The sequence below is a fragment of the Globicephala melas genome, chromosome 16, assembly GCF_963455315.2.
Source record: "Globicephala melas chromosome 16, mGloMel1.2, whole genome shotgun sequence".
Taxonomy (NCBI): domain Eukaryota; kingdom Metazoa; phylum Chordata; class Mammalia; order Artiodactyla; family Delphinidae; genus Globicephala; species Globicephala melas.
In genome coordinates, this window is record NC_083329.1 from 24,795,002 (window position 1) to 24,818,124 (window position 23,123).

Consider the following 23,123-nt stretch of genomic DNA (forward strand, 5'->3'; position numbering starts at 1 on the left):
CTGTGTGTCACACGTGGCCGCACAGGTTTATCCCACCGCCCACCACTCTGCCGTACTGCGCACGCGCCACTTCGCTGAATGGGGCGGATTTGCGAGCCCCGCCGACTGAGTAAACTCAGCTGGCCACCTGTATTTGGGAGCCAGGGATTGGCTTTTCTTGAAATGTCACCTGTGGGCAGAGAAAATGTCACCAACATCTGGTTAGCAGTGCATCGTCTTCCTGTGGCCAGTGGGCCCTGGAGATAACAGGGAGGACAGATGCCTCCCTGTTATCTAGTGGGGGGATCAGGTGACAGGTGTGCTAAGAGCAGCACCTGAAGGCTCAGGGTGGAGGGTGGCAGGTCAGCTGGGCGCTCACGGCTCTGGAGAGAGCCCGTTGACCCAGTACTTTTAGCAGATGGGCTTGTCGTGGCCTCAGGGGGCCCAGACTAAGGCAGAGGTGGGGGAAGAGGAATATCTGTTACAGAAGGAGGAGGTGGGAGAGAGCCCAGCTGCAAAGCATCCTCAAAAGGCCTTTTGAGGAAAAACTCAAATCTGCAGGGCTATCAGATGACCCTTGCCTTCCAGGAGGCACGTGAACCCACGGAGAGGTTCAGACTGCTCTTGGCAGGGAAGGTACAGGGAACGTGACCGTCACTCCGCCAAGACAGAGAGAGCTAGCTTCACCTCCTACAGGAAGTCTTCCCTGACCTCTCCCTTCAGGTCCCACAGAATCCCTTACATATAGCCTCACCATTCCCCGCCACTCCAAAACTTGCTTGTCACTCTCTAGCACCAAAACAAAGCTTCACAGACTTCTGGGTAGGGCCCAGGAAACTGCATTTTTAACAAACACCTCCCCTCCCCCAAGGTGTCAGGTATGGGCAGACTTAAAACTACATTTTGAGAACCATCTTGCTCTAGAGCAGCCTGTCCAATAGAAATATAATATGAACCATATATATAATTTAAATTCTTCTAGTAGCTACATAAAAACATAAAACAGGTGAAATTAAAGTATTTTTACTTAACCTGATATATCCAAAATATTATCATTCCAACATGCAATCAATACAAAAATTGTTAATGAGATATTTCACGTTTTTTGGTTTGTACTAAGTCTTCAACACCTGGTGCATATTTTAAACTTACAGCACGTCTCTGTCTGGACGGGCCACATTTCAGGTGCTTAATGGCCACATGTGGGTAGTGACTGCCATATGAGACAGCTCTAGGGCTTTGCTACTGTGGTCCATAGACCAGCAGTTTAAATTATTTCTAGCCCCTAACAGAGGGCTGGCATCTAGAAGGCACAAAGCAAATGTTTTGGGAGGAAAGGAAGGACTGCATGAATCTTACGTGCCCCTGTCCACTTCTCTGGGCACCACCATCCCTATGCACTGCTGGTGAGAATCTCAGAATCTTATGTCTGAAAAGGAATTCAGGAGTCAGAGAACAAATGTATGTCAGAGCTGATAAGAAACTTAAAGTTTCTTTTTTTTTATAACTTTTTTTTAAAAGGCTTACCATTTATTTATATATATATTATATATACACATATTTTGGCTGAGTCAGGTCTTAGTTGTGGCACGCGGGGTCTTCGTTGAGGCATGCAGGATCTGTCATTGCAGCACACAGGCTCTTCATTGTGGCACGCGGGCTTCTCTTTAGTTGTGGTGGACGAGTTCTTTTCTCTCTAGCTGTGGCGCACGAGCTCCATGGCTCATGGGCTCTGTAGTTTGCAGCACGCGGGCTCTCGTTGAGGTAGGCAAGTTCAGTAGTTGTGGCACGTGGGCTCAGTAGTTGTGGCACATGGGCTTATTTGCCCTGCAGCATGTGGGATCTTAGTTCCCCGACCAGGGATCAAACCCACGTCCCCTGCATTGGAAGGCGGATTCTTTACCACTGGACCACCAGGGAAACCCCAGAAACTTAAAGTTTCTGTAGCCTAACTCCTGCCAGCCCCAAAGAGATAGGGCAATTTGGGTAAGTCCGTCAGCTTGCAGGGCACAGCAAGCCACTTGCTTTCAGGAGAAAAGAGATCTGATGAGGGCAAACCACTCTACACGGGGCATGAACTGGGCCTGCCTTTCTCCTCATCATCTCTGTGTTCTTCAGAAATCCTGTGAAGCTGCTCTTCCAAGGCCTCAGGCCTGGCCTTCAACGTATTAGTTATATCCATGTATTTATCTTCAATCTTCTTCCAGAAAAGATTTAAGGCACCTATAAATTTGCATAGGTTTCAATGAGATGAAACAAAAAATAGAAAAAATGTTAAGAAAGGTTCATAGGTACATGGAAAGGGTGTTCACGCTGATATTACATGTACTAGCGAATATCCAACAGTAGAGATTAGGTAAATCAGCCATGACCCACTCCAACCTTGAAACGTTCTGCCTCACAATTAAGAACGCTGATATGGATCAGTGGCTATTCATTGACCACAGAAGGAACTAAATCTTTGGGGGATGACATACAAGGCTCCCCACAATTCACCCCAACCCACCGTTGTAGCTTGGTCTTCCACAGGTCCCCCCAACTCTCCACACTGAAGCTCTTATGTTTCCTAAGCAGGAGAACATCTCACATATTTGTGATTTGATATAAGCAGTTCTTGAGCTTCAAATGCTTTCTTCATCCAGTCTCCTGGTGAATTCATATCCATTCCTTAAAATCGACTTCAAGTGTCACCTCCTCTGTGAAGTCTGCCCAGATATTCTCAGGCAGAGTTGGACATTCACCTTGCCCAGAACTCCCTGCTAGTTTGGCATCTATCATAGGTCATTAGTATTACTTGTTCATGACTCTGCCTCCTGCCTCAGTTCGTGACTACCCCAGGGGCAATGGCTCTGCCTAATTCATCTTCCATTCCGTTTGGGATGAGATGTGGGACAGGAAGCAAATGTTCCTTGAATGAATGGATAATGAACTAACGAACAGACCCCTCTTGTGGCACCTATCGCTTTCTACCTTGTATTGTCTTTGGATACCTCATCTCCGTTCCTGGATTGACAAATCTTCCAGGACAAGAACAATGTGATCCATTTTTGCATCCTCTACCACAGCCTGCCCTAATGCCTACTGTTTGAATAAACGAGCAAAACTCTAGTTAAAAAAAAAAAAAAGAAAGAAACAGTGCCGATATGGAAGTAGTCACTGACGTGGGACGATGTCATTACACACTGTAATGAGAGTACTTGATGAGCTTATTTTATCTACATGCATGTAAGAACATCTGGAAAGGATATATATCCCAAATATTAATGCTTCTTTTTCAGGGGGAAGGATTATGAGTGATTCTTGCTCTCCTTTTGACCACCTACTGCTTCTGTAATTTCTAGTTTTTCCCCTCAATGAACATGAATTACTTATGTAATATAGAAATAAAATTTACAAAATAGAATATGGGTGAGGAAAATGGGGAGAGGAGAAAATAAGAGTTTTACTCCATGTAGAATTTATTTGAAAATCTATTGATTAAAAAAAATCCTGGGCTTCCCTGGTGGCGCAGTGGTTGAGAGTCCGCCTGCTGTTGCAGGGGACACGGATTCATGCCCCGGTCCGGGAAGATCCCACATGCCGTGGAGCCCGTGAGCTATGGCTGCTGAGGCTGCGCGTCCAGAGCCTGTGCTCCTCAACGGGAGAGGCCACAACAGTGAGAGGCCCGCGTACCGCAAAAAAAAAAAAAAAATCCTAAGTACAGGTTTATAGTGTTATGGCCCATTGTCCATATTTACACATAGCAGGCAATTATTAAAGGTTGGAGAGGTGGACTTATAACATTGGGGTTTGAAAACTCATGAGCCAGCTTTTGTTAAATCTTAGACTGTGTTCAGGGAAGTGAAAATTAATAACAGTGCAGTCACTGTCTTGTTTTGAATGGAATCTGACGATGACCCGCCCTGCACGTGTGGGCTGTAAAGAGCTTGGGTGTGTTGGATCTTGATTGCGCAAGAGAGGATCCTAAAATCATGCTGTAGAGCTGGGTGAGTGCGTGGGTAGATGGGAATATGCACACGTGTGCACACGTACATACACTACACGTGTCAATCTAGCATAGGACCACATTGCACCACCTCCAAGGCAGCACTTTGGTCCAAGCCAATACATAGGCTTCTGACTGGTGTCCCTGCTTCCTCGCTGTGGCCCAGTCACTTCCCCGTAGCTCGAGCCATCCTCTCCATGCTCTGGGCCCCACCTGGATCTCAGTGCCTATACCTCGACTCCAGCCTCCACCCCACTGGCCCTTCCCCTGCCCGGAATGTTCTCCCCCTCCGCTGTGGCTCGCTTCCTCACCTCCTGCCCGTCTCTGCCGAATTGCCATTGATTTGTGAGGCCTTCCACACCACTCTGTATAAAATAACTGTTCCTTCCTGTTCTGCCCCACCACCTTATCCTACTTCATTTTTCTTCATAGCATGTATCCCCCCAACACAGTACTTATTTGTTTACTGTGTGTCTCCCCCCAACTAGAATGTAAACTCCCTGAGGGCAGGGACTTCGTCTCTTCTCTTTACTGCTATTTTCTTAGTGCTCTCAGTAGACGCTCAATAAGTGTTAATTAATATTCAGAAGAAGGAATGGACTGCAGATGTCATGTGACGGATCTTCCTCATTTTACTGAGGAGGCGCCTGAAGCCCAACTGTGAAAGCTTGCAGCCCGGCCCAGGGTCACACAGCTGGGCCCGCGGGGCTAGATCCCACTCTCCATTCTGCTCCACCTCCTGCCCGCCCACTCCTTGGAAGGGAGGCTAACCGCACACACGCACAGGGGCTGTGGCTTCGTCCATCCTGTCTCCTGTGTGTTTTTCCAGTTTATACAGAATTTCAGCCCAGAATAGCAGAAGAAAAAACAGCTGTTCTTCCAGAACCCTGGAAACTCTTCCAATGGGTCTGTCCCTGGAAAAACAGCAGCGGTTCTCAGGGTGGGAATGTAGGAGACGGAGGAGGGGGTCTTCCAGCAGTTGGGGGCAGTGGGCTGGATTTGGTTTTGCAATTAAAATAACATCTGGGTCTGTTTCCGCAGAGCGGTTCTGGAAGGTGGGTGGTCTGTCTGAAGCATCAGATGGGGCCTTCCCCATCCTGGCCCCGGGGGGTATTAGGATGGCGGATGACTGAAGGGCTCACCCAGCATATGACGTATGAAAACAACTGGGTCCGGAGAAGTCTCTGGAAACCCCATCTGCAGCCTGGCCTGAAATCTTGCTGGTCCCTACCCTGGCCTCACTCCGGGTCACGTCTGGACACCTCCCTCTACACCCTCAGGCCTCCTTGAGATTGTTCAGACTCCCCCTTTGATGCGTAGAGAGCTCTGGCATCCTCCCACTCATGCCCCATGTGGTTTGTTAATTGTCTGTGAAATGAGGGATTTGAGGCATTGCTCATCCGTGTGAGGACAGTGGGGCCCTGGAGCAGTGGAGCGGAGTGGGGAAGGGACCGTTCCAGTCTTCTGAATCCTGTTCCTCTGTCTGGCTCCTCAGATGCAGCTTTTGGATAAGTTTCCCATCGAAGGTGGCCAGAAGGACCCCAAGCAGAGAATCATCCCCTTCCTCCCAGGTAAGCTTTTCATGGCCTCACTAATGGGATGGGGGACGCCCTGAAGAGGGACATTCTGTAGGCCAAGAAAAGGCTGACTACTACACCAGAAATTCTGGGCCAGGTGGGCCTAGCAATCTGCGTGTTAACAACCCCCAGGGGATCGGAAGCCCCTGATTTTGAAGGCCATTATCTTCCTGGGGGCCTCTCCCACCACTCCAGGGCCACCTCTGCTCACCCCGGGCTGTGTAGCGTAGGAGGAGTTTCTCAGGCTCTGGGACTTTGGTTTCCTTTTTACAAAAAGCATGGAGAGATCAAGTTCTCCTATGAAAGGATGAAAAACTGCAGGCTGAACTCTTTCCACTGGCTACCATTGTAATCACAGGTAACCTTAAATCAAGCACACGTCCCCTCTCAACCTGCTCGAGTCCTCCTGGCACCATTATCCAGCTGAGGCTCTGACAGCTTAGGAAACATGGCCTGTGACTTGGCAGAGTTAGGATTTGAAGCCGGGTCTGTCTGGTCATAAAGGCCATTAACCATCACAGCATTTTGGAACATGTTTAAGGCAATTGATTATGTTGTGGAATCTAGAGGGCATCTCCTCAGGTGTGTCATAACCTGCTCTTACTGTGACGTCTTCAATCGGTGTTGGAATTTATAGCTTACAAAGTGCTTTTTACTTTGTGATCGTATACAGATCTCCACACTGAGGCATGCCTTGTGCTTTCTGCTTGAGGGATAAAGATGTTGAGGTTCAGAGATGTTAAGTAACTGCCCACAAAAGTGGCAGAGCCGAGGTGTGAACTTGGTCTCCTGCTCCAGACTGGGCTCTTTGCCCTGACCTGTGGGGGTGGTGCTGCTTCCTGGGTCTCCGCATCCCCTACCTGTCCCCAGGCTAGTGAGTTGGGCTGGTTCCCAGGGGACCCTCCCTCACAGTGGTCTTCACCCTCCATTCCTGCTGGGCCTGGACCTCCCCGGACATCAGCTATCAGTGGGACCATCGCGAGAAGCAGGTCTGCATCCCATTAATCCCTGGCATGCAACCAGTGCATGGTTAATACCTGCTTGTTGACTTGCAAACCTACCTACAGGCAGCCCCCCCAGAGAGTGGCTCTTCTCTGAAGGTACTCCTCGTGCACCCCCATCCTCAAAAACAGTGAAAGACAAGAGAAGGCATTGCCGCCTGCCCTCCGACTCTTATGCTAAAGTTGGAGAGAATCAATTTAGCTACAAAGAACTTCTAAATCCTCCAGTTCAGATAAGACCAGAATGAGTCAGTGGGGGTGTAGGGAATCTCGGCCCCGGACCCCTTCCATGGAGGCAGAGGACTGCCTCTCTGTTCCTGGCCTAGGAGTTAACGTGGGGGACTTTTGCACCCCTGCCTGGCTTTCTGCTGAGTCTCAAGGGAATTTGGAAGGACCAACACCCAGGTTTGTAATGACCTTAGATGTTGCTCCAGTACAGTCCAGGTGGTCCTCCACCAAGGACCCGGGAGCCCAGCTAGGATGCTGTGGACACAAGTCCGAGAGCCAAGGATGTCAGTGCCTGGCCCTGGTGCCGGGTGGACTCAGCCTCGGGGTGTGAAGGCTGCCTGTTGCTCTAAAAGAACCAGCTTTCCCCCCATTCGTGGCCAGCGCTCCAGGGAGAGGCTGCCTCACTATCATTCACTCAGTGGGTGTTTATGAGGGGCTCAGCCTGTGCCAGGCCCAGGAGTAAGTGCCCAGGGCCGGGGAATGTGGTGGCCTGGAGAGTCCGGGGAGATCTGGATTTGTTTCCTTCATCTAAAGGAACCCTTGGGCTAGTGAGAGAGACAAGACCTTCTCCCTAATCAGAGAAGCTGTTAAGGCAAGATGTGACCTTCTCCACCACTGTGAAATTCCAATTTTGATGGAGAAGGAGCTCATTGTGAGCCCAAGGCAGCAAAAGCCTCCTGAATGAGGGGGACCTGGAGCTGACCTCGAAAGATGGGTGGGGTTGGGTGGGGTGAAGTGCAAGGCTCATGTCCTGCTGCTACCACAGTCCAAAGTCCCAAGAGTCATACTGTATGGCTTCACCCCGGAAACTCTGACTCTGTTGGTTACCAATTGTATTGCCTTCTCTGTGCCTCAGTTTTCTCATCTGGAAAATAAGAATGAAAACATATCTGCTTCATGAGGCAGGATTGAGACCTCTCTGAACTTCAGTCTCCTCTTCTAGAATTGTGGTGGGGATTAAAAGAGTTCATGTAAAGTGCTGTGCACAGTGCCTGTTCCATAGTAAAAGCTGAATAAATGGCAGGTGTTGATAAAGAAAGTGCTGCCCCACCCTGCCATCCCTAACTCCTGGGAAAAGCCACAGGACCTTGCCCCCATAGAGACGTGACCTGTGCATAGTGGGTGATATTGTCTAGAGGACTGCCCCTCCTCCAGTCCCGTCCTAAAGGAGGTTTCCTTTTCCCCTGCTTTTCTGTGTTTCTCCCCTTCCTTCAGTGGGGCTCTCTCTCCAAAGCTTCTCTTTTGCTCACTTGCTCTCCAAGACTTTGGAATGGACATCGCTGGCCATCTGGAATCCTACCCTGAGACTCCCAGGCCCTGTTCCTGGCTTTCCCCTCACCCACTAGGAAATACCAAACCCTTTCATACTTTACTCAGTCCTTAGCTTGGATAAGAAGGAAGAAGATTGAAGAAAAACAACCCAATATAAGCAGAACCGAGCAAGCAAGGGCTGAGTGGGCATGAGGGTTCCCAAGCCATCCCACAGCCCTGAGTCAAAGGGCCTCCCCCAGGAGGGGAGGGTTTCAGAGAAGGGCAGTGATGAACGTTGCCTGTCTTAGGTCGGGTTCCGAAAAGCAGAGCCTGAGACGAGGATTCTTAGGCAAGTTGACTTTTGAGGGCTGCTCTCCAGTGAACATCCTGGGGCAGTGAGGGAAGCAACACAGGGAAGGGGAAGACACTGGGCCGAGATGTGGGTTCAGCTAAGTCTGGCCTCAGCCTGACCCCATGAGGAGCTCTGGAGGGCGGACGGCACCACAGAGTTGTCCCGTCTTAGGGGACAACTTTTATACTCCCCATAGCAGTATGATCTGTGAGCAGCCCCTCTCCCAGGAGTGTGAAATATGGGCAGGTGCTCCTGAGGGCCGAGGGCGTGTCCCTGGAGAAGGGGCAGCGCGGGGTGGGAGCATCCAGACAGGGCACCTGCATGTACACTGCATTACCTAACACCAGCTTGAGTCTCTGTCTCCACCTCCCTGCCTTTGGAGAGCTGTCTGCAGGCACCTGCTGGTTCCCCCAGGCTAAGCCCTGGCAGCAGTGACTTTGGCGGAACCTCAGAGAGCTCAAAGGCACTGAGGTAATCCAGCAGCCTTTGCTCTTGCAACCCGGGGAGGTTAGCAGCCAGCCTCAGGAACAGCTCTGCCAGCACTTTGGCCGGGAATTGCCGAGCAAGGGAAACCGAAGGGGAGGAAGCGGAGAGCGCCTGTTGCCTCCAGGGGAGCCTCGGTTTTAGCTTTGGAGGTGACGGGACGTGATGTGCATTTCTGCAGCCCGGGCGTGGGGTCTGGGGGTGTCTTTGGAGCGTTAGGCCAGCTGCTTTGCTTTGGCTCACCTGGCTGCAGGCTCCTGCTTGGGAACTCATGGACGTCTAGCTGGTGGAAATGACAGAGAAAGCAGAGGAACTGAGAGAAGAGAGGGAATCTGAGGCTCACCTGGTTACACGCTTGCTCATCTGACAGAGTCCTGACTGTCTTCATTTAATTATGAATCTAAAAAGATTGGTTATTTGATTTAAGTCACAGTAGTTTTTTAAACTTTACTTTGAAATAATTATAGATTCATAGGATGTTGCAAAACTCCTAGGCACTCTATATTCCTCCCCTCCAATTCCACTACCAAAGTACAGGGTAGGTGGCATTATTCCCAATTTAAAGCCAGGTCAAATCACTTTCCACCATCATGTAGCCACTGAGCTGTGTACCCATTGCCCAGCTTCCCCCGGTGGTGATACCTTATGTAACAACCGTACCTTATCAAACCCAGGAAATTGATATTGGCACAACTCAGTTACCTACAATTACAGACCCAAGTAATTGATTTTTTTGGTAAGGAGGTAGAGAGGGCCAGTAAGCAAGCATGCCAGCTGGTCTTTAGGAAGGAGACGGTAGTTTGACAATAGTCCCTGAGAAGTTCCACTCCCAGGCCTGACCGCTTGGCATTCCCACCTCCAACAGAAAAGCAGGGGTGAACCTTGTTTTACATTAAGGCTTATTCCTGAAAAGTTCCGTGAAATTTTGCTCTTTGGGACAAATCACATCATCTTTTAGGTGTCCTAAATGCTATTCTTTTTTAAAGAGCTACATGAGAAGTCCTTTTGCATAGTAGAGCATTCTTTTTTTTTAAGTCATTCTTTTTTTGGTTTATGTATATTTTCATAATTGGGGGCTTCTTCTGAGTTTGCTGGAAACAGGGCAGACCCGGAGCTCAGAGATTGGGCAGTGGTGTTGACCCCAGTGGGAGCACAGCTAGTCCACCGACTGGGAAAGATCTGAGATTTTACCCTATTTGCAAGCCAGTTAAGTTAGCTTACTCCAGTTTCGTGGATGCCAGCTGAAAACACGAGACTCCTGGGTCAAAGATAAAAGACTTCATGATGGCATAGCAAGCAGCATGAGTATTGCCTCCAAGTCCCATAGGGCATGACCCCATGGGCCCAGAGCAATGCCTGCACATGCAGTGGGTTGCATTATAGGAGAGGAACCAGATCTTCAGGAGCCCACATCTTTTATAATGGGCGGTAAGCAAACCTACCCCTTTTGCTCTGGAGAGAGACTATCCCAGTCTCCCAAGGCTCTATGCAAACCTGCTGTTTGCTCCAGAGCAAGGGCTCCCTGCCCCTGTCTTCTAAAGCTGTTTGCTATACAAACACCTTTGAAAAGATAATTCAGGACAAAAGGCGGTGAGTTCTTTGTTGACAAGACATGCAGAAATGCAAGAGAGCCAGAGAGACTTGTCTTACAACAAGTGTATCTGGTGCTTTTTGGGGTCTCCTGCTTTTGGGAGAGGTGGACAGAAGTGAAGTCTTTAGGACACTGGGCCAAGCATGATGGGGTCAGCAGCCTCTCAGGGCAGCCTACTGTTTACATGGAACTTTCTGCCTTGTGTTAGAAGACTGTTGTGGAAAATCCATCTCCTGTCGCCCATCCTGGGATTGGAGTAGATTTCCTGTATATCTTGACTTTGCCAGCCCAAGGAGGCTCCCTGGGAGGAAATGGTCATTACAGAGTGAAGAAGAGTGTGTAGCTGCTGATGTAAAAAGCAAACCACTGCGACCAGGGACCAAAGGGCTTCAGAAGCCAGGCAGCGGAGCAGAAAGAGGTGAACTCACTTGGCAAAGGCTGCGTGAGGTCTCCTCCCACTCGGAAGGCATCTGTGTCTCTGTGCTGACTGGTACTGGGCCTCTGAGCTTCCAGAAAGCCCCTTCAGCCTAATAGCAGTCAGTCCCACCCACAGGTATACATACTCCTGGGTTGGTGAGGCGCGGAGAAGCTAGATTGCTTAGGAAGAAAAGTGAACCTATCACCTTAATCTAAGAGGTGCAGCCAGCTTGCAGGCAGCCTCGTGACCTCACAGGCTTAGAGGGGTGTATTTTTAGAAAGCAAGCATGCTTCGTTCTTTGGTAGCAGCTCACCAGTTTACATACCGGCCCCTTAGTGGAGAGGCAGTCTGGAGCCCCAGCGCAGGAGGGTGCTGGGTGAATTGCAAGCACGGTCTCCAGGTCCTTCCTCTCTCTGCCCCCCAGAGCCCTGTGCAGCAGATCCGGTGTTTGTTCCAGCACAGAAGGAAGCAGTGGGGGAGGGATGTCTTTAGCTAGAGCTGGTCCATGGTGTCGGGGAGAGCTGGCCCTCTCCCTGGGCTGTAGGCAGTTCTGCTTGTCCCCACCAGGCCTGAGAAAGCCCTCCCCAAAGTGCCTGGGAGGCCGTAAGGGAATCAGTGGCTCAGAGATGCTGGCAGGTGCTACAGTCCCCAAGGGAGAGGACCTGAGAGGTTTCTGAGCCCCACTGATGACCTGGGATGGCGAGAAAAGGCAAACCTACGTGATGAAAGAGAAAAAGTAGGGTCTGCTAGTAATGCCAGAGTTTTCAAAAGATCAACAAGATTATAGGCCTGAGAGGTACTGTGTGCTGTTTTAAAAGCAACTTGCCTGTAACCTCCTCTGGAAGTGCTGGGTCTTCTCTTGCTGTAATTACTGGCCCCACCTCCCCAAATCATTCTCTCACTCTGTAATCTGGGGCGGGTGGTTCCCAGGGCCTGCTCTTGGCATCCGGTTCTGAACGCTACATGGAAGAGCTGCATGTGTTCGTGCCTGCCGCGGGTATTAATTGAGCACCTACTACACGCCAGGCCCAGCTGTAGGCACTGGTGATGTAGCTGAGAACAAAGTAATCTGGGCCACTCTTCTCAGGAAGTTCACCTTCCAGTGGGGGAGTCAGGAAGCACACGAACAAGTAAGCAATTTCCAATAGTGCTAAGTGCCAGAAAGAAAAATAGCCAGGTCTTGTGACTGGGGCATCTGAGATTGGGTGGCCCAAAAAGGCCGCTTTACAGAGGTGACACCTGAACTGAGCCAGGCGTGAGCAGATCAGCGCTCGGGGTGCCAGGCTGAGGAGCCAGCCAGCTAAGTGTGACTGAGCATGGACGTTTAAGAACAGCAAGAAGTGTGTGAAGCAGGTGGGGAGTGTAGGGGGTGAGTGGCCACAGCGAGCCGGGCAGACAGGAGTTGTGGAACCATGGAACTCCAAAGCGTGTCTTCTGTGGCAAAGAGACGGCTCCACACGCATGTGTAAGCTGTGCCACTCAGCCCAGTCACGGGCATCGGGGGTCGGTTTCCTCGTCTACCAAATGGGTTAATCATGGTTTGGGACGGTGGTCCAAGCGTGTTACGCCTACAACGCGCTGTGTGAACTGCAAAGGGAGAGGCGCCAGTGCTGCAAGCCTGGTGGCTCGGCTGCAGGGCACGTGGGTTTCCTTTGCGCTGCCCTGTGCCTGCCCGCCCTCTCTGTGCTGAGGCTGCTCCACAGTTCAGCCCTGGCTGCACTTCCTGCTGCCCCTTCCTTCCCTGTGGTAACTTGCGAAGCTGCCAGGAGATTCTGTCTGAAGGGCTGATGATCCAGATGGTTGATTGGGGCTGAAAGATGAGAGGAAGCTGAGCGCCCCTGGACCCGACGCCGTGGTAGCAGAGCAGGGTCACGAGCTTTGCAGCTCTCGGCTCCAGGGCTGCCGGGTCTCGCTGGGAAGAAGGAGCTTTGCTGGAGGCGGCCACTCAAGGTCCCCTTTTACTTTTGAAAGTCAGTGTGGATCAGGCCCCCTAGTCCTTCCCCCGTGTCATCCCCCGAGTTCAAGACCAGGGAAAGAGTCAGGTCACTTCGTGACCACATGCTATATGTCTTCATTGTCCAGAGATAATTCTAGAAGGGAATCAGCTTCCTGCATGCCCACCCCAAACCCTCAGCCCCGAATGAAGTGTATCCTGAGGTATCTTCCACAAGAAGCCTCTGACCTAAGCAGAAATGTGTTCTTTTCATGGTCTCAGTCAATCTGCCTAATTTAATGTGCACAAAAATGTGCCCTGGATGGGGAGCCAGGATGCTGGACTCCAGCGTAACTCTTGCTAATCACTGTGGCACGGCATTGCATACGTTAGACTAGAAGTTCCATAGAGCAACCAGGGATCTTCTCGCACGTTGGCAAAGTCACCAGAGGCCAGTGATTTCGAGTCTCTGTGACATTCCTGATCTCCCCTATGCTCTGTCCCCTGGAAATAAGTTGTTTGCTTGCCTGATGCCCAAACATCCTTTTTCAGGGTCAAGTCCTTTCACTCCTGCTTAGCGGGCACTCAGGTGTGCCCCAGGAGTGGCACTGTCAGTAAATTCACACTCAGGTGTGGATTACTGTCAGGGCAGTTACCTGAGCTCAGGTGTGATAGAGGTGAGACAGCAAGAGGGCAGCTGGAAGAAGGAAGCAGGGGCTGGGCCCCCGGGGGCACCTTGAGAAGCCTGGTCGAGGAGGCTGTGTGAGCTTCCAGCACGGCTGCCACACAGGGCCAGGCCGTGCCATTGTCACGGGCCAAGCTGAGGGGTGAGGATTCGTCCTAGGTGTGGCGAGAGGTTTCTGAAGGTTTTAGGCTGAGGCCCCGTGATCAGATTTCTGTTTCTAAAGGATCCCTCAGCTGAGCTTGTGGGATACACTGGAAGGGAAAGGGAGCAAGCCTGGGGTAGGGAGCCCCATGGAGGCTGGACAGGGCATGACAAGAGAGGAGGGTGGCTTGACCCGGGCTGGGCAATGGTGTGGAGGGAACTAGATCTGAGATGTATTTTAGAGGAACAGCCAGGAGGCCTCACTGATGGATTGGAGCTGGGGGTGAGGGAGGGGTTGAGAATGACAATGCCCAGGTTCTGTGGGGGGCAGCCCTGCCCGAGATGCGGACCCAGTTTTCCCAGGACCTTTCCCCTAACTCCAGCCTTGGACTTCACCCTGGGGGTGAAAGGAAACTTCCTCCCTCCTCCCTGAGGTGCTGAAGCCTTTGGCACATATGAAAGGTGCTTTGTGGTGGGGAGTCCCGCCACCAGCCTCTCTCCCCAGGAGACTCCGGGCACTAGGCGCTCTGGCTTCTGGGTCCAGGGGGGTAGGAGGGGTGGCAGGGGTAGTGGTGGTGCAGGAAGAACACTGAGGTCCATTGAGAGGGAGCTCGGGGCCCCCCTTCTTAGGAGGTAAGAGGTGCTGGTGGCAAATCTCCAGTGTCCCTGGCCTGACCGCTCCACTGCTCTCCAAGGTCACCCCAACTGGACCCAGCCCAAGGACAGAGCCCCAAGCCAGAGCTCTTCCCTGGCGGGAGCTGAGCTGACTCTTGGAGATGCCCCAGGCCCATATGAACTGATGCACCATTCATCCAGAGGCCGCCTGGCTTCGAGCAGTACAGTTGCTGTGAGCCCTGAAAACACCTCCTCCCCCCTCACCTCCACAGCTCCAAGAACTGACATCCACCGAGGAGGCCCCAGGCTGCCAGGCCACCGGCCTGCAGACCACAGTGGGCCTGAGGGACTGGCACGGGCTGAAGGTGGAGTCTGTTCACCTGAATGCACCTTCAGAAGGCAGGGCTGGCAGCACTGGCCCCTCTCTACCCTTCAGGGGCAGGGAGTCAGGGAAAAGGGCTACGCTTCTGTTTCCCGGCAGGCCAGAGCCCAAGGGCTGGATTTCCCCTTAGTGAGAACAAACGGGGCAGATCTCAGGGAGAATTTCTAAAGCTGCATTGCCGAAGGAAGCTGTGTGACTCAGCTCTACCAGCCCCAGAGCATGGTGGTTCCAAACGCTGGCTTTGGGCTCAAACACCTCTGGGTTCACACCTGGGTGCTAATTGTCTGAAACTCTACTTTTTCCATGACGAAGGCAGTTAAGTGTTGCATTTCAACACTGGAGGCCTTAGAGTTTGATCCCACCTCAGCCTCTCAATAGCCTAGCCGTGTGACCCAAGGCCAGCCTTACTCAGCACCTCTGCACGTCCATCGTGACCCTCATCTGTGCAATACCCCCAGGGCTGTTGAGAGCATCAGATGAAATGTTATCTGTGAAGCACACAGCAAGCGCTCAATACTTGATGGTGATCCGGTGAATCTTAGTGCAGGGCTCCACACAAAAGGGTGAGCTGTCTCTCTGGGCTCCTTTCCAGGCGTGAGGTCTTGCAGGCAGTCTTGTGCATTTCAAGGTCTGCTGCTCAAAATGTAGCTCACAGATCAGCAGCACGAGCATCGTCTGAGAGCTTGTTAGAAATACAGAGTCTTGGCCCCCACCTCAGACCCGCTAAGTTACAGTCTGCATTTTAATGACACGCACAGGTGATTTGTACGTGCAGGAAAGCTTGAGAAGCCCCGTTTTAAGGTCCATTGAAGCCCTTCAGTAGGCTGGCTGATTGCGTTCAGCACTTCCTGATTGTTTGATTACATTCAGGCCATTCACATAATATGAACCACTGAACCTGCGTCGGTAAGTCGATTTCTGACCTAAAGCAGAGGTGCATGGGAGACGAGGCTTCCCACAGGTAACCTGTGAGGGCCGGTTCGTTGGTCTCACATCCCTACACACACCTGAGTTGCCTGCCTGTTTTGTGTGGGAGGGGTGTAAGTCACAGGACAGCCCTCTATCCCCCATCACCGCCTAACCGGGAGGATGCGCAGGCCCCAGCCACACTCCATCGTCAGCTGTAAGCCACACTCTCCCCTCCCTTCCAAGACAGAATGAAGTTTGGGACCAAGGTGATTGCTAAGGTTGTTGTTTCAAAAGTCTGGAGATGAGAGAAACTGGCCTAGGAACCGCTGCTGGTTTTGAAGTTAACATGGCACGAGTGTGTCTAAAGTCTGTGTGTCCAGTTGTGTTGTACTGTTAGGAGGGGAAAAGCCTTGGGTCTCTTTTAAGGAGTCTCCAGCAAAAAGGTAAAGACAAAAAAATAAACTGAGATTTTCAAGTAGTATCTTTTGCTCTTCTGTATAAAACAATTATTGCAGACCTAAGTTTCAAAACAAGCCAAAGGAAGAGAGTTGAGACGAGCCAGTGACTGGTAATTTGGTGCCTTCTCTGATTGGCAAGTTTTTTTTACTTCTCAGCTTTTTGTTTCTGATGTGGTAACTTTACCAGATTATTACCGACTTTAATAGCTGGTAATTGGTGAAGATGCCTTAAGTAGGACCTGTGTTGGCAGAGCCCTTCTCTTTCAATAGAAAGACTTGCTTTAGAAAAAGAGTTCACACATGAGCTGAGTGGTCCGGAGACACCTTATTGTTAAATTGGCTACAGGGGAAAAGTTGAAAACAGCTTCCTGAGAAACTGTGTGTGAGGCTTGGAACTTTTAACAGATTAAACAGTTATAAATGAAAGAAGATTTCTACTTAAGGATTATAGCTGCATTTATTAAGTACATACTTTAGCCAGATATTGTGCAAAGGGTTTCATGTGCTTATAGTAATCTCTTTTAATGTCAGCAACCACACTTTATAGATGAAGACTCAGGCTAGCAGGGGTATGCCACCCGCACCAGAGTGTTTGCATTTCTTTAAACTTTGTTTCAAGTTTCATGTTATGGTTTTTTTACTATGTCAATTAGAGGTTGGTCAATGTTGTCCTTTTACTGAAGTGTCATGTTCTGACAGTAAAGGTCTTATCTAGATGACAGTATTTTCTCAGTTGCCTTTCACTTAACCAGCCACCTCGTGTTAGATGCTGGAATTGCAGGCATAGTGCCCAAAAGGAATGACTTGCCAGCTGGCTTTGTAAACACAAATTTCTAAACTAACCATGCAGTGACAATCATCACAGATACTGTTTCCTAAACCACAACAAGGGACTAAAAATAAGAAAGAAGTCCCACTTTACCTTTATTTCTCTGTGTGACCCTAAAACCAGGAAGTTTTCATTTGGGGCACCAAACAGAACCTTAGGAAACATCATGTGGTTTTACTTGTTCGTAAAGGGCAGGTGAGCGAGGAATTCTGAGCCTGCTTTACTGTCCCCAGTTTCTTTTGCTGTGCCCGACAGCTCTTCCAGCATTGGGATGGTCTCCTGTGTATGGTAATAGATTTCCATTTATTGAGAAAGGAATCAGACCTGGCTTTAGTCCCAGCAGCCTGTGACTTGGGGAAAGTCAGAAAATACCTCTGAGCTTCAGTTTCTTCCTCCCTGATAATAGGGACTCTGAAAACTGGAGTTTTGAAGAGCAGGAACCATGTCTTATTCATTCAGATCCCCCCATGAGGACAGGTCCTAGCCCCTCAGCAAGCCTGAGTTGCCCCACCTGTGAAACACAAGGATTAGACTTGATACTGTCTAGGTTTTCTCACACACAGTCCCAACATTTTGTCATATAATACTATTAAGACCAAAGGAATAAATGCCTAATGATGAAATATGCAAAAGGGAAAACATTTTAGGGGAAAAGAGGTCTTCTAGGCCCACCTCAAATCCCACCGTGTTGGCAGAATGTGGCTGCCTCTGTATAAGGCCAGCTTTGTGTCCTCCCCCAACCCCCATTTCCTTTGGAAAGTGTAGAAAGCCCCCTTGTCTTGAACGCTTCCCTGTGAAGGGCTCCTGCTGAAAGGCTGCACACACAGCCAAGGCTTTGACCTTCACCTTTGCCCTGACACACTTGGTAAAAAAGAGTTCTTATCCTTTCCTCTCTAGGTTCTGAGGGCGGTGGTGGGGGGGATCTAGCTAGGGTGAGCAGGAATTCAATGAAGATATAAATAGAAGTGTGACCTATAAATAACACTGCCCCCAGATATCTGGAGGCATGAGTACTGCCTGGCAGTAGACGGTCACAAATCACAGTGGCCTGGGCAGTGAGCAAGCCTTGTTCGTCTGCTTTGGTGTCTCGGGATACTTCAGACTTACTGCTGGGGCCTCCTCTCTCTTTCTGGGCTCTAGAAATGCCCGCATTCACCGCCCTGGCACCCATCTTCTGCTAAATTTTTTTTTGTGAACAGACGCATCCAATGAAGCAAAGTAACACTGCCTTTAGTCCCAGGAGTGTGTGACTTGGGGAGAGTCAGAAGATAGCTCTGAGATTCTGTTACTTCCTCTGTGGTCATGGAGGTTTTGAAAACCAGAGTTTTTGAAGAGCGGGAACCATGTCTTATTTTATCTTGGTTAGGAGGGTGGAGTCTAGGGCCAGATTGCCTCGGTTCCAATCCCCATATTGCCCCTTACTAGCTGTTTGGTCTTGGGAAAGTTACTTAACCTCTCTGGTGCTTCAGTGCCCTTGTTGAATGGGAAGAAGAATGATATCTGCTTTGTTGGGCGGTTGTGAGGATTAAGTGAGTTAAGATTTGTAAAGTGCTTAAACCAGTGCCTCTCTCATAGTAAACATATATAAGTGTTTAAGTAAAGAAACAAATCCATATATCCCCTGTGCCTAGTGTGTTACCTGGCACATAGTAGCTGTTCAACAAATGTGCCAAGTGAATGCCTGAATGTGTCTCAGAGCTACCTATGTTGCCATCTGCAAAGGTAATTCAATAAGATTGTGCACGAGTTCTTTCTAAGCACCGAAGTGCTATGCAAATGAAAGTGGGATTATCATTCGCACCCACTGGGGTGACAGTTTGGCAGGGTTTAAGGTAGACTCCCATCATGTCTTTGTTCATTGTCTCTGCCCTGTACACGCTGAGTTTTGTTTGCCTGGGAGAAAAGCCTGGAGCTGAGGCATCTAGGTAAGTAGAATAGGTGCCTTTTCTTTTTTATATAAATTTATTTTATTTATTTATTTATTTTGGGCTGTATTGGGTCTTTGTTGCTGCACACAGGCTTTCTCTAGTTGTGGCGAGCGGGGGCTACTCTTCGTTGCAGTGCGCGTGCTTCTCATTGCTATGGCTTCTCTTGTTGCGGAGCACGGGCTTTAGGTGCGTAGTTGTGGTTGTGGCTAGTTGTGGCTCACGGGCTCTAGAGCGCAGGCTCAGTAGTTGTGGTGCATGGGCTTAGTTGCTCTGCGGCATGTGGTATCTTCCCGGACCAGGCATGGAACCTGTGTCCCCTGCAGCGGCAGGCGGATTCTTAACCACTGCACCACCAGGGAAGTCCCAAAGGTGCCTTTTCTGGCACAGTGTTCTATAGCAGCACCAGCCCCTCTGCATGACCTAGTACCCCTACTCCTTTTAGCGTTAGGCCCACGTTTTGGGTGGTGCTGAAAAGTTCTTCCCAGGCAAAGCAAGCTCTTCAGCAGACAAACGATCGATTATATAGCATTTTGCTTTGTGCATGTTTTTAACATAAATCAAAAAAAAGAAAACAAAGCCTACACTTCTCAAAAAAGCAAACTGAAATGGACAAAGGAGGAAATAAGTAGAAAGAGCAATGAACCAGAAATCAGGTAGTAATTCTAGGCCCCGGCCGCCTCAGCTTGGATGTGTGATAAGGCTCAAACCACCAGCTCCCTGAGCCTCTTTAGATCTGTAAAGTAAGTTAGATTTGCTCAGTACTTCTAAGCCTAAAAGGTACATGAGATTCACTTGGGGGGACTTTATTAAAAATGCAGACTGAGCTTCCCTGGTGGTGCAGTGGTTGAGGATCTGCCTGCCAATGCAGGGGACGCGGGTCCGAGCCCTGGTCTGGGAAGATCCCACGTGCCGCAGAGCAACTAGGCCGTGAGCCACAACTACTGAGCCTGTGTGTCTGGAAACTGTGCTCTGCAACAAGAGAGGCCGCGACAGTGAGGGGCCCGCGCACCGCAATGAAGAGTGGCCCCCGCTGGCCGCAACTAGAGAAAGCCCTCGCACAGAAACGAAGACCCAACACAGTCAAAAATAAATAAACAAACAAACAAATAAATAAATAAAATGCAGACTCGCACCCTTCTATCTAATTCAGGGGGTCTGGGTAAATCCTAGGAATCTGCATTTGTAGTCAATACCCCACATAGCTCTGATTCAGGTAACCCAGGGGCCCTCATTCTCTCAAGAGCTCTGCTGGGCCCTGTATCAGTCACCTACTGCTGCCCCCACAATTTAGCAGCTTAAAACAACAGTAAATGTTTATTATCTCACAGTTTCTTTGGGCCGGGAATTCAGGAATAGCTTAGGTGCATGGTTTTGAGCTGGGATCTCTTGTGACATTGTAGTCAATGTCATCTAAAGACGATGGGGCTGGAGGATCCACTGGCAAGATGGCTCACTTAGTGGCGTGCAGATTGGTGCTGGCTGTTGGCAGGAGGCCTCAGTTCCTTCCTAAGTGGGCCTCTCCATAGGGCTGCTTAAGTGTCCTTACAACTCAGCAGCTGGCTTTCCACAGTGTGAGTGACCCCAGAGGAAGATCAAGAAGAAGCTGCGATATCTTTTCTAACCTAGTCTTGGAAGGCACACCATCATTTCCAAAATATCCTACTGGCTCCCCAGGTCAGCCCTGTCCAGCGTGGGAGGGAACTATAAGGCGTGAGGAGCCGGAGGCCAGAGTCACCAAGGACCACCTTGGAGGCAGACGACCACAGGCTCCTTTGGGTCCTCAGTTCTGTGAGACGGTGTCAGTGGTGGCAGCTCTTGTTGGGTTAGGATTGGGGTAGAAATTGGAAGTAAGAAAAACAGCTGAGTTGGGGACCCTGGGGAGTGTAACTTGTAAGTGCAGAAGCTTCAAAGTCCACCTCAGAACCAGGCTGCCAGCCCAAGACCTGCTGAGTCCCATCCTGGCTGCTAACTTGCTGTGCAAAGTTGAGCAATATATGGTCCTCTCTGAGCTCAGCCTCGACCTCAGAAAGTGAGGGGGCTGGACGCAATGACCTCCGGGTCTCCTGGTTTTACCCCCGGGATCCATTTGGATTGTGGTGGGTGTAGACACTGGTGAGAACACAGTTTTGAGCTTGTGCTGTGCGTTCCTGACCAGTGACCAGGACCAAGTGAGCCCCGCTTGGGCTTCAAACTTGAGAAGGGCTTCAGAAGGGTCTGAAGGTGCCTGTGTCTCCCCAGGTAAAAACTGTGGTCCTTGGCGTTGAAGGTTCAGGAACGTGTGTTTCTGAAATGTATAATGTTAATGGTTCTGTTATGCTGTGTGGTCCGTGTGATTGAACCCCTGTTACCCACTGTCTGTTCGAGCACCTCATAACTTCCCAACACACTTATACACACACACACACACCCCTCCAGCCACATTGACCTTACTCTAGCTGGCTTCTTTTATCTCTGGACCTTCGCTCAGTCTCTTCCCTCCTCCTGGAACATTCTTTCCCCTTCCCTTAGCCTGGCTCATTCTTACCACTTTTCAGGCCTGTCTCCCTCCTGTGTGTCCCCATCGTAACCGATCACACCGCGGCACAGTGCCAACCCAGACCGTGTCCTCTTGAGGGCAGGGGCCATGTCTGTACTGTTTACCATCACATCTCAGCCCCCAATTCAGCACAGGCACTGGGGAGAGCTGAATAATTAGCAAGTGAGTGAAGGATGCATGCTGACCTTGTTTATGGGGCGGGGAGAGGGTTGAGATGTACCGCCTGTGGAAAGGTCCACACAAAGAAAGGAACATAGCGAAAGAATTAAGAGGCCAGGCACTTTCAGGCGGCCAGAGACAGAGAACGTGGCACATCCAGTCTCCACTCTACCACTTACTGGCTGTGTGACCTTGGGCAGGTCGCTCAACTTTTCTGACCTTCAGTTTACCTATCTGTAAAATGGGAGTAACAACAGTACCCAGGTACCCATATCATAAGTTGTTGTGAAGATCAAATAACAGAATAAAAATATAAAGTATCAATACATAGCACAGTGCTTGCACACACCAAGTACTCAATGAATGTGATCTATCATTTATATCATTCTCACCTCCCTTGCAGGAGCGGGTGGAATCATGGAAAATACTGGTAGGAAGTTGCTGAAGAGAGTTGATTGTCTGGGCTCAGTTCTACCAACAGAGCCAAAGCTCAAGAAAAGCAGGCTTTGGGGAACAGTGTCTACCCCGAGAGAGCCAGGCAAGCGCCCCTCTGGCTGGCGTGGCCAGGCCTGTGGTATGGGGCAGTTTTCCAGTGGGCTTCTGCATCCTGGGGATTTTCCTCTGCTTCAGAGCATCGATGGTGAACTGGGCTTTTCAGCATCACGCCCTGAACCAGGACTGCCCCTGCCTGCCTCAGAGCCTCCTCCTCTGGCTGGGCCTTTCTGTTGTGTCTCTTCGAGCCCCGGAGGCCCTGTACCCTTGGCTGCCCCTCCCCCACAGATCATCCATCCCTGCTGTGGTCCATGGCCCAGGAAGAGCCTGGCGGGAAGCACTGCCCAGCGTCCCACCGTCCCCTTTCCTGAGGGCAGCCTCCCCTGGCGGGGAGGAGCTGAGGCTGCAACGGTTGAATAGGGCCCTTTATTCCCAGGCTCCCACAGGGATGGGGCTGAGCCACTGCTCACCACGCCCGCCACACCCCACACGGAGTGGGGACAGCCTGGCCCTGATGCTGGACTCTGAGTTAACCATACTCTCTGGCCCCGCTCTGTCTGGGTCCTGGAGGGTGAGTCCATCCCCACTGCAGCCCTGGTCTGGTACAGCAGGCCCCAGCGTTTGCGTGGCGAGCCACGTTTGTGTAGTTCCCTCAGGGATACGCATGTGTGAAAATAAGACAGTCTGGAGCAAGGGTGTGTCAACACACACACTCACACTTATCCATTCAGCAGATGTCAAACAGGGGCCATGGCCTTCCAGTCCTTATGCTGGGCCCTAAGGATATCGTAGTAAAGGAGACATCATATAAGATATAAGATCTCATATAAAGAGGTCATTACAAGGGCTTCCCTTGTGGCGCAGTGGTTGAGAATCTGCCTGCTAATGCAGGGGACACGCGTTCGAGCCCTGGTCTGGGAGGATCCCACATGCCGCGGAGCAACTAGGCCCATGAGCCACAACTACTGAGCCTGTGCATCTGGAGCCTGTGCTCCGCAACGAGAGAAGCCACGATAGTGAGAGGCCTGCGCACCGCGATGGAGAGTGGCCCCTGCTTGCCACAACTAGAGAAAGCCCTCGCACAGGAACGAAGACCCAACACAGCAAAAATAAATAAATAAATAAACTCCTACCCCCAACATCTTCTAAAAACAGAGGTCATTACAAATCACAGTGAAATCTGGGAGGGAA

General features: G+C 50.5%; 1 protein-coding gene across 4 annotated transcripts in view; it reads left to right on the forward strand.

The window, feature by feature from the left end:
• Positions 1-23,123, forward strand: part of SH3PXD2A (SH3 and PX domains 2A) — a 235,484-nt gene that overhangs the window by 82,701 nt on the left and 129,660 nt on the right. For 3 of the 4 annotated variants that reach the window (XM_030865530.2, XM_030865531.2, XM_030865520.2), the window contains exon 3: positions 5,460-5,535. The exons of the other annotated variant lie outside the window; for it this stretch is intronic. In XM_030865530.2, the coding sequence (XP_030721390.2) occupies positions 5,460-5,535 (76 nt within the window). The remainder of the gene's footprint in view (positions 1-5,459; positions 5,536-23,123) is intronic. 4 annotated transcript variants of the gene reach the window in all.